The following is an 11,793-nucleotide window of genomic DNA, read 5'->3' on the forward strand; positions in this document are numbered from 1 at the left end:
CAATTGCCAAAGAGACGATTGCCAAATACTCAGAGTCGCCACTGAACCACTTTGAAAAATTGTGAGAAAACGAAATAAACCATTAGTGAAAAGCTGTTTTCTTTTTTCTTACTTTTTGGGTCATGCAATAGCTTCGGTACAGTTGGCTGGCGTTCCGTCAGTTGAACGAGCAGAAGCTTTTGGACGAGATGGAACGGAATGTAAGCTTGAAGGTGAAGAGTTTGCCGAAGAACTTGATGATCGAGTGCTTGATGGTGTTTGGTGGAGGAACTTGTGCATGAGTGCGAAGTCAGCACGTAAACTTGTGCCGTCAGTATTTCGATGATAACGTCGACTACCGACGCTTCCTTGTGTCAATGGACGGCGTTTCAGCTGAGCTGCAGTTGTAGCTGCTGTTGGGGATTGCTGAGATTCCTGGGATCGACTGGAGAGACAAGTGGTGATAGGGATGCTGGCGGTGAAGGAATCGGATCGATGTCTGCTCCGATCTCGAGTTCCTAAAAGCGATAAACGGCCGAGACTGATCTTGCCGATATTTATGTGCGTTGAGTCGCTGGTCGGTGAAGCACTTAACGGGTCAGAGAAATCGCCTTCTCTAGTTCGTCGGAAACGCTCTCCTTCACGCCACATCTGTGACTGCATTTGACCAAGAAACAATTGCCGTGCCATTGGGATTTTTACGGGTAGGCAGAACTGAAGCCAACCGATTGCTTCATCTGATGTGAAATTCGAGTGTTTCATGAGGTAACAACCAATGCAAGTAGCAGCCGACACACAGCCAGAATCATTCGAGGTACTCACGGCGATCAAGCCTTCCGTGCCTTCACAAGCTTCCAGGAATCTATTCACTAGTCTCTGATCCGATGGAAGGAGTTTATCACCAATGGGTAATGCAGATGGAGAAGTGGTAGGAGATGAAATGTCCAGTACTTCCAACCCTTGTGCGGTAAAAGTACTGACGTTGCTGTGGGTTTTGCCTAATATCACCAGAAGGGATATCCTTCGACGCTTCAAGGCTAAAATGGAATCTCCCTCCTGCTTCGTATCATCAATTGCATCCCCACTTTCGCCAAACGATGTGCTGTATACGATAAAGCGGCGCGATACTGTTCGTAGATTTGGTTCATCGTCACTCTGCTCTCTGATAGAATCCCGTGCTGAGCCCAGGAGTTTCTTTTCCAAACCTTTTGCAATTCCTGCAAGTGATACCAACAGATTTGGCGGGTCAAGTAGCTCAGCTGATGACAAGAATGACGATAAAAGATAGGGAAGATGCTCGAAGGGGGCCAGCGCTTCGCTCGGCGGTAATTGAAGATACAAAAGCCGCCATCGGCATATGAGGTGAATCACTTGAATTTCTTCTCGAAGGTGCCGCCTTCGTAAGAAAAAATAGTGCACATTTTTGGGTCCAACATCTGCCGATTGCGTCTGTACTTGGTCTTCAATGGTTGTGGTAGAATTCAAAACACTCGTGAGAAACGCGTTAAAACGAATTGTCTGTGAAATTCCGAGATAGGATTCGCTAGGAGGAAGCTGCTCTCGAAGTGATATGAAGTGAATGCCTGGTGTTCTCGGGAAAATATGCCGTTCCGAGGTTGATACTGAGTTTGGTGTGTAATGGTTTGTGTCCCTGGTACGATGGATAGAGCAGGTTGTTCGCTCATGAATCACCACAAGATAAAATCGTCGGGGGAAAATCTCGATTGGAGCAGGTGAAAGACCAGTTCGACGCCTCATGCCGCCACGACGGATGAAATCCTTGAAAGACCGGAATAACAGCAATTTAGAGTGATCAACGCAGCATGAGCTGGCAGTGCCAATGAAGTCGATTGGGCTCCAAAGTGGCAGCTTGACGGCAGTTTGCCAGTCTAATGCTGGTAGAGCCTAAAAATACTGGGGCGTCAAACGGAATCAAAAAAATGCTCATACCGTCGGTAATCGCGGAAGTGAAGAAGAGTGAGACTCTGAATAATGTCGAGCTTGGCTCCATTACTGACCCCGCTTTCGAAGAAACAACGGGGGAAAGCCAAGAAATACATTGCTGTCGACCAGTTCAATGGTGGCGTTAGTCCTTACCTGCCCCTGGCACATAGCCATTCACGGACGAAGAAAGCTAAGAAAGATGGCGGAAGAAAGGGCCCTAGAGTGGTGAATTCCAAGCTTGCCTGTCAGTTTGAAGAGGCCATGAGGAGACGCGACTTTCGACAGGTTCTGTGGATGATCACCAATGGTGACATTCCTGCCAACTATGAGACGAAAACTGGGGAAACGGCGCTACTTGCTGCTGTGTCTGCGAAGAATCTGGATGCACTCGCAATGTTGATGACAAGGTACGTTTTGGGTTGTGGTATTGATTGTTAGATTGGATGAGTAATGACGAGTTTTGCTGATACAGTGGGGTTTCCATCGATACTCCTAACCGAAGAGGATACACACCGCTGATGAAGGCAATCGCCGTTGCTGTACCGCAACACAGGTCTGCAACCAAACAAGTGTCGGATATCTCGGTATTATCGAGCAACAATATCGAAGAGCTGGAAAATACAAGCGCTTCTGTGAATGATGTCAAACCTGGGATTTATGACAACGATATTGTCGCGAGTGTCCTGGAATATGATCCGATTTTGATTCAAGCGGATCAATCCGGAAGAACCGCGTTTGACTGGGCTAAACTCACAGGGAACACACAAGCGTTTAAATGGTTGGAGAAACGGCAGCATGAGAAATCCCTAAAGTATCAGAGTTCCGCAAACCGTCAGGAACGAGTGGCCCAATGTCAAGAGCTTTTGAGTTTCCACGAAGAATGCATTCAACGAATTGAAAGCTTGATTGCACCTCAGTTTTTCAATGAAGATGAGTTGGTAAAGTTTCTGAAGACAACGACGATAACAGCAGCCGAATTCACTAAAGCCTTTGATGATCTCAAGGCAATGGACAACACTCCGAGATCTTTACCGTTCCGATCGCAATTCTATGTCAATATCGAAACACGAGAAGGGTGGACGCCATTAACGAAATGTGCAGCTTTCGGCTACGTTACTGCAGTCCAGGAATTGCTAGCAATGGGTGCTGACCTTCAATACGAGACGAGACTTCGGCATACTGCTATGACATGGGCATCCTATTGTGGACACGAAGCTGTGGCTTTGCACTTACTTCGCATTGGAGTGGACGTGAACCAAAAGACACGAGATGGTAAAACTGCCTTGATGCATGCAATCAGCAACTCACAAGTCAAGATTGTGCACCACCTACTTATCGCTACTCGTGACGAGTGTTTCCCAGCGCAACCAATCGAGTCGTTCTCCACTGAAGTTGATCCAAATATGCAGCTCCAATCCAAGATTAAAGCTCGTATTTCTGCTCGAAAGACAATGGAGCACAAATCCATCGAAATTGAATGGCACAAAACGTTCTTAAAGAAGATGAAATGGCAGGATCAAACTGGTAAAGACGCTCTTAAGTTGGCACAGTATGCTGTGGAGCAAGCAGAGGAGGTTTACACTGAGTTACACGATGAATCGAGTTTATATCGAGAAGAAGAAGTACACCCAGCGATTCAAGTTCTCCGACAAGTTCATACTGCGATCAAAGAAGCAGAAGAGCACAAGAAGTACGTCGAACTACACGCAGAGCGCACGAAACTCACAACGTGTCACAATGATGGCTGCAGTTTTGCGGCTCCTAAGGATGTTCTGCCAACACACGAGCAACATCATTGCTCGAAGCGCACAATCAAGTGCGATAATTGCGATGCTATCTTGATTTTTGAAGATCGAGGTCATCATGACGCACAGTTGTGTCCTATGCGGCGTGTACAATGCACTAACTTTCAGTATGGATGCCAAGAGCAAATCCTCTATCGAGACAGAGAACACCATCTCAACCATCATTGTCGAAAGCGGGCGATGGAATGTCGTCTCATGTGTGGAGCTACGGTACATTTTGACAAGCTGGATGAGCATGAAAGCGCTCGATGTCCCTTGCGAATAGTTAAATGTGATCGAGGGTGTCAAGCGAAGTTTACTGCAAATTTTGCCAAAAATCATCGACTTCACGAGTGTCCGAAGAGAATGGTCTCGTGCAAGGGGAAGAATGGAGGCTGCGGTGTACTGGTGAAGTACGATGAAATGGATTTTCACTTATCTAAGTTGTGCGAGCTGAGAGAACTCGCGTGCAAGTGGGCCTCGTATGGCTGTGAAGAAAAGATCGCTGGAGTTGCAGCAGCTCGGTACAACCACGAGACCCACGAGTGTCCATTTCGCTTTGTATCTTGTCGCAACGGATGTGAGTTGAGCGGACAGTTTTTGGCTTGTTTTGCTGAGGAGCATTACCGTTGGCAATGTATGCTCGAAAAAACGCCTTGTCCGAATGAATGCCACGATGAACTGACAGGAGAAATATTGCAACTTCCTAGACACTTAATGATGACTCACGTGTTACAGAATGTTGGCGACTGTCCCTTAAGAAAAGCGCATTGTCCGCTAGATTTGTGTGGCAAGCACTTTCGACTGTTTGAAACAGATGCAGCTTTGGAGGGTGAAGATGACAGTTGTGGCAAACTGGAAAACAAATCAATCAGTTTGAATGCCATGCAACAACACATCAACATGTGCGATGTGTTTCTAGGCAAAATTCAGGGTTTGCAGCAACAATCTGCATCAGACCTGAGTGAGGAATGGATTCTGAACATTTTCGAGAAACCAGACACGGTGAAATTCCTCGTGGATTGGTTGCAAAGCATTCGCGCCAAGCTACAGCAGACTTACACTGAACTCAAGTTACAGAAGGACATTTCTTCACATGTTTGCCGCATTTTGACGTTCGATCCAAGTAAATCCCAACATTTAGTTGAGTTTTCGAATGGCCACTCGACGTGGATGTCACTAGAACAGCGTGAGTGTGATATTGTACTTCCTAACGATGTCGATGCGATGGAATCATGTCTTCAGTACTTTCGCTGTGGTCTTTTACCGGCCCAAACGCTAGGAACGCACATCGACGAGGATTGCTGCCATCGTTTAGTACCTTGTCCACTCAACTGTGGGCAACGATTTCCAGCACATACGCTTGAGTTTCACGTGGTAAAGCGCTGCAATATGCGCAATGCCTCCTGTCGACTTGGATGTGGAGAAATCATGGCATTCGGACGTCTATCGGAACACGAATCGGATCATTGCGAATTTCGATCTGTCTTTTGCGAGTATTGCCATTTATCTTTTTCCGTGAAAAATTTGGGAATGCATCTGGACAAGGAATGCCAGCAATTACCTCGACGTTGTCGATTTGGCTGCTCATCTAAAGTTGCATGGGCTGAAACTAAAGAACACGAGTCAAGTCAATGTCCTAAACGTCTAGTAAAATGCAGAATTTGTGATGAAGATGTTTGGTTCTGCGAGCGGGATCGTCACGAAAAAGATGAATGTCCGCTGCGAACTTATGGAAAATGTGACGACGGCTGCGGACAAATGCTACGCTACAACGAAATTGCGCACCATCTTCTCTTCAGTTGCGCAAAACGAACTGTTGAATGTAAAGAATGCAAACAACGAATGAAATTTAATTCTCTTCAAGAACATCATGAACTTCGCTGTCCACAACGAGTAATAACCTGCCGGAAAGGGTGTGGAGTGTGCATAAAGGAGCTCGACATCGACACACATGAGAGCGAAGAATGCACCAAACGACTGCTATTTTGTGAGAATCAGTGTGGACTGCATGTTCCATACTGCGAGTTGGAAGACCATTTGAAGTCAAAATGCACAATGCGAGTCATGATGTGTCCTACGGGCTGTCGTGAACTGGTATTTGCGTATCAGTATGAAGACCACTGGAAACGCTGTCGACAACGCGTTGTTCCCTGTGGTGTAGGCGGGAAATTGTGTGCTCGTCCTATTCGTGTCTGGCACATGGGGAACAAACTAGTGCGTTGTGCTGTCCACCGCGAAAACGCACTTCTCTGGGCTCTGAAATCCCAGGATTTGGATCTTGCAACTTATTTATTGCAAAATGTCGATGCTTTCAACGTGGTTAATGAAGAATTCGCGAATGGTTTCTCTCCTCTAGTACTCGCAGCGTCATTAGGGAACGTTGACCTAATTCAACTTCTACTTCGCTTCGGAGCAGACGTGAACTTGGAAACGTCTCGTGGCAGAACTCCACTATCAGAAGCTTGTATGGCTCTGGACGTGGAGATCGTCAAGTTACTGATCGATAATCGATCAAGTGTTACGCACACTAATAGACAAGGTAGAAATCTCTTGCAAATGGTTCGTGCATTTGCTGACTCCGAGAATTCGTCTAGCGAGGCGTCAGATAAAGTATCTAAGTGGAAGCAGATCATTCATTTGCTGGAGGAACAGGAAGCACTCGAACGTGCCCAGTGCGACCTGTTTATCGCTATCGCCAGCTCTAACTACGACCATTTAATTCAATGTTTCAAGTATTCTGCTAAAACACCGAGTCATGTATTTCCTACTTCAAACCCATTGGAAACACTACAAGAGCTGGTAACCGAGAAAGAAAAGCAAGCAAAAGCTGTGCGTGCAGAATTGGATGAAGCCATTCACGTGTTCAATGAGAGCATCGCTGAAACGGAGGCCAAACGTGTCCAAGCTGTTCAATTATCCTCTCAAGTCGACGATAGTTGTCGACGACTACAGAACGTGGAGAAAGCCGAAGAAGCGTCCGACATCGACTCAAGTGCTCTTGAAGCTGACATGCTAGCTATGATCCGTCAGATCACAGCACAAGACATCGCACAGCTGCTTAATTCCCACGTTCCGTCCGATACGTCATTAGTAGTAGTAAAAGCACTCTCGCTGTTGTGTGGAGTAGTTCCTCGTGGACGACGGAATGCGACGGAGTATACTGACGTCGAATGGTGGAAAACCGCCCAAGCTTTGCTCATGGATCGTAGTCTGCTGCGTCAACTGCGTGGCTATCGACAACAAACTATTTCGCCCGACGTCATGGCCAAAGTCCGTCGTGAATGTTTGAAAACACCCGCGTTTGCTGTTTGCTCGGCGGAATTTAAGGCGAATCGTGCGACTTTCAACACCGAGTCTGGAGAGCGTAGTATGAATAGTCGAATCCCTCCAGCCGAGACACTGCGTGGTAATATCATAGGGATTCTAGCGACGTGGGTCCAAGGCGTTGAGCTTGAGTACAGGGCTCGAGCAGAACGTCAAGTGCTCGAGGAGCGTAAACGCCAGCTCGAAGTTGCTCTCACTGTGGCACGTGAAAAGCAGCAACATTCTAGCTTCGAAGCTCAAGTGGGGGCTCGGTCTCTTCCAGCTCGACAAGAAGAAGTCGAAGCTGTTCGTGTTCAAAATGACATTGCGGAAAAGGAGTTGGAGGTGGCTAAAAAGCGTTTAAGCACCTACAAACTACTGAACTACGCAGCTCTTAGTGGCCATACGCCACTGACTTTCGCGTGTGCTGTGGGAAACGAAGCCATTGTTCACATGTTAATTTCGCACGGTGCCTGCAGTGGCCACCAGTTCGAGGAGCAAAACTTATGTGCCTCCTTCATCCAAGCACTTGTGCGTGATTTTCAGTATCGAAAGCAATTTGAACGCCAGCGACGTCTCCAAGAACTGAGTGGAGGGGGGATCAAACCTCGATCTGATGCAGCTACTGAAGCACTTGTAAGGAATGTAGCCCACGCGTTCATTGTCGGTCACTACAAACGCAAACTCGTACATTTTCGACAGACCCACCGAGTTGCAATCCACGAAGCAATCATCAACGGATATCCCGAAATTGCAGCAATTTTACTGTCGAAAGAAGCGAAACTATGGCAAAAGACGTATGTGTTACCCGAACGGGTTTATCCGGGATCGCTACTTGAGAACATTGCTCCGATCTCAAAGGAATCGCAGGAACTGGTTAAGCGGCAGGGGAAGTGGAAATTACACCCGCTTGCAACGGACCAAAAGAAAACCCAAAATTCTCAAGAAGATACCGATGAAATTGACTTGGGAAAACCTATGACAGTGGCAGATACGCTGAATTGCGCACTCAAATACTTCGATTGTCGTTTGTTTAATGCGTCGAAGGGCTGGGAATCTGGTGTGACAGTATACTCTACTACTGCCGAGTTCGTGAATAATTCTTTGGAGAAAATGGAGAATGCAAGGCAGGAACAGCAAAGGCAACTGATAAGCAGAAGAAATGTAATTCGAAAAACTGCTGAGCTCAAGGAGAAACATGCAGCACTCGAAGCAGCGATCATTTCTCGCAATTTCATGGACGTCTCTTGTCTACTGGATGATGGGGCGTTTGCAGACTACGAGACGAGTAGCGGAGCCATGTCTGCTCTTATGGCTGCTTGTGTCGAGGAGATGTATGTTGAAAACGAGGACGGAACAGATGTATTAGCTGTAGAATATCTATTAGATCGCACCATGAATCGTCCATTAGTGAACTATGAGAGTTCTGAGGGGCTCACAGCGTTAGGAACAGCAGCATTTTACGGCACGTTGAAGTGTGCTCAAGTGTTGATCGAGCGTGGAGCAAGCATAAACTTTGCAGCACGTTTGAATGGACGTACAGCACTCATGACCGCCGCAGACAATGGGAAAGAAGAGTTTGTTCGCTTCTTGTTGGCAAGCAAAGGAGTTGGCGTGTTCCTGCGAGATAGCAATGGGAAAACAGCCTTGGATTATGCTCGCACTAGCGGATTCGCAGAGATCGCTGGTCTTTTAGAGGCAGCAATGGGTGGCAAACATGAACGAGTAGTGAGTACAGTATCCGGTTTGTATGGTGTATGTAAATGGGGATGCGGCTTTATGACTCAATTCGAAGGTCACCTAGTTCATCAAACTCGGGTTTTGAAGAATACGAACCCTTTACAAGAGCACGAGCTGCATCATTGCCCAAAGCGCCACGTGCCCTGTCCAAATCACTGCGATATCGACAAATTATGGGCTGAAGAGGTGAAAGATCACATTCAAAATACTTGCAAGCTTCGACTTATCAATTGCTCAAACCTGAAATGCACCGTCCGATATCCGTTTAAAGACCGTACAAAACACCTTCAAGACGAATGTGAATTCCGATTAGTTGTATGCGAATGCGGTGAGAGTTTGAGTTTCCAGCGTCACGTGGTGCATGCAAAGACGCAGTGTCTGATGCGACTCGTTCCGTGCCCGTTGCAATGCCTAGAAGCTGATGACACGAAGTCTCAAGTGCTCCAACTTCGGTGGCAGGACGTGAAAGCGCACGTGAGTGGAGACTGCCCTCACCGCAATGTGCGCTGTCGAAATGGTTGCATCATCAATGATTTACTATTGAAGGACCGTGTTCGTCACGAAACTACAGTCTGTACGCTTCGACGTATTGAATGCAAATGGGGCTGCAACGAGACTGTACTTGCCAACACCCAAGCAGTTCACGAGCGAGACGAATGTGAATTGCGTCAACAAAGTTGTCCGAATCGCTGTGGTCACAATAATGTTCCTGTACTGGAGATGGATGAACACATTTCAGTGAAATGCTCTCGTAGATTGGTACAGTGTTCGTTAGGCTGTGGCCGTAGAGTTCCTCTACATACAATGGATACTCACGTAGCTCAAGACTGCCGTAAGCGCACGATAGCGTGTGGACAGTGTCACCAATTGTTGCTAGAGGAAGATCGAACAACTCACCAAAACTCGCAGTGTCCGAATCGACTGACAGTGTGTGGATTGTGCGGACAGACCAATCTATCGCACTCACAAATGGGTCACCATCGGAAAGAAGAGTGCAAAATGCGTCAGGTGACGTGCAAGTACCAGTGTTTTGTGAAAATGCTGGTGGCTCATGAAAAGGAGCGGCATGAAATGTGGGAATGCGCTTTCCGACCCATTTGGTGTCCACTTGGTTGTGGCGCAGTGTTTGTCTGCAACACACTCAAGAAACATCAGCGTTCGTGCACCATGCGCTTTGTTGTTTGTGGAAATGGTTGTGGCGAGGAGCTCCGTGAAAAGGACCGTGCCGACCACGAGCAACATCATTGCAGTCTGAACAAAGTGCAGGGTCAGATTACACGTAAAACGTAGACACCTTCCGGTTGGATTTATCTTACGCAAGTAAAAAAAATAAAAATGTAGAATTTGCGCGGACTCGTTAGTATTTAACTTTTGCTGCCTTGAACTATATATATGAGTGAGACTATATTGCCAAACAGCGCTGAAGTGCTTGCTTGAGCCAGAACTGTGTTGATTTCTAGGCGACCAGTGCCTACCGGGGCTGGAATGCCAACTGATTTGCCTCTGCCCCCAAAAGGCTACTTGCCTCGGATTGGGCCTAACTCCTCCTCCTCCTCGGAACTGTGCTCTGAATCTTCGTCTCTGTTGGACGACAAACTGAAGAAAAGCATGATGATCGTAACTTGCCTCGTACGATGAGGATTTCGAAATGATGCAAAATCAATAATATTATAACTGTCACCGGGAATTTTGTACTCGAGTAAGATTCTTTTCACTTCAAATACGCGTGGAGCTGTTTGGCGGTTCACTCGTGTGTAATGCCTTGTAAATAGCATGCAACGTGCAAGCGTCAGAGCTTCCTGCTCGACCCTCGTTTTCTATCCCAGGATGGAATTTGCGCCCTACAAATGGAGTTACTACGCCATTGTTGCAGCTAAAATAAAACAGAGTAGAGAATGGTGTCGCTGCGGTGATGCAGTCGACCGAATGTGTACCACGTGAACTTCATTTACAAGATGAATAGAACTGACTACCCGCCACCCGCAACACCGGTATCGAGGGTGAAGCCATCTCTGAGCGCGACCGCTGAAAAAACACACATTCACTCCAAAAGTGGGCAGTCTTGAGGTGGGCGTTGACTTCGTGTCCATACTCATACGACTCTTTAACAGAAATAACATGAAGCGGCGATCTCTCCGCGCACGCTTCCGTCCCCCGCCATTCAGCCAGCACTCTCGCTTGTCGACGAAACTGCGTGTCATCGCGAGTAAGCACCAGCAGATTTGCTGCCACAGGCACACGCTTTTTTTTTCGACGTTCTTTGATGTGGAAAACACAGTGAATGTCAGCTTTCGGCCAATCGCAGGTGGATCGGGCTGATTTTCGACCAATCGTCCAGTTTTCTCGTCGATGCAGTGATCGTCACGGCCAAGCACTGGCGCTTCAAGGCGCCCACAGAATTCATGTTCTTTTTCTGTCGGAGCCTTAGTAACACGATCATTCCCATAATACCTGTTTTGTCAAGATACAAAATGTCACAGTCAGATTGGTATGTGGCTCGACAATCAATCACATCAAATTCTGCAGATGCAGCATGCGCTATGCACACGGCCGACAGAGCTCATCAGCTTCAGCGTCGCCCAATGCAGAAGAGTCTCGCTCATTCTCCAACACTTCACTCCAGCCGCACGTGCATTGTCCGCCCTATATTGATCACCACTACACACAGCCAACCACGCAATGCATCCGTCGCTGAACCTCGAGGCCCTGTGGCCATCGCCGCCCAGATGTGCGCTGCCGCCGCGACGCAGTCGCAGCTTGCGCTCCTCTTTGGCTCGCGCAGTGTTCCCACGCGTAATGGAGTTCAAGGTCATCTCGCGTGAGAGCGAGAAGCACGAGTTCATGCCTGTCGTGTACCTCATCGACCGATCTCCCGCCTGGCGTCGCCGCGTACCATCGTTCGTGGAGACGGCAATCGTGGAGGACTATATTACGCCACTCGTAGCCAAGATCCCAGACCCCGCCAATGCCGCCGATATGACGCGAATCTTAGCCGATGTGCGCAAGGAGATGGAGAAACGCGCCAATCTAATTGATGAGA

General features: G+C 47.6%; 2 protein-coding genes across 2 annotated transcripts; one reads left to right on the plus strand and one right to left on the minus strand.

Annotated features, from left to right (window-relative positions):
• Positions 1–157: 157 nt before the first annotated feature.
• PPTG_24362 (hypothetical protein) lies at positions 158–630 on the minus strand (the record flags this gene model as incomplete). Its single annotated transcript, XM_008916610.1, has 2 exons — positions 158–270; positions 339–630. The coding sequence occupies 2 exons, from the start codon at positions 628–630 to the stop codon at positions 158–160; spliced, it is 405 nt and encodes a 134-aa protein (XP_008914858.1).
• Positions 631–1,971: 1,341 nt separating this feature from the next.
• PPTG_18437 (hypothetical protein) lies at positions 1,972–10,043 on the plus strand (the record flags this gene model as incomplete). The annotated part of the gene is made up of 2 exons (XM_008916578.1): positions 1,972–2,330; positions 2,396–10,043. The coding sequence occupies 2 exons, from the start codon at positions 1,972–1,974 to the stop codon at positions 10,041–10,043; spliced, it is 8,007 nt and encodes a 2,668-aa protein (XP_008914826.1).
• Between the last annotated feature and the right edge of the window lie 1,750 nt (positions 10,044–11,793).

The sequence above is a fragment of the Phytophthora parasitica genome, assembly GCF_000247585.1.
Source record: "Phytophthora parasitica INRA-310 unplaced genomic scaffold supercont2.86, whole genome shotgun sequence".
NCBI lineage: Eukaryota > Oomycota > Peronosporomycetes > Peronosporales > Peronosporaceae > Phytophthora > Phytophthora nicotianae.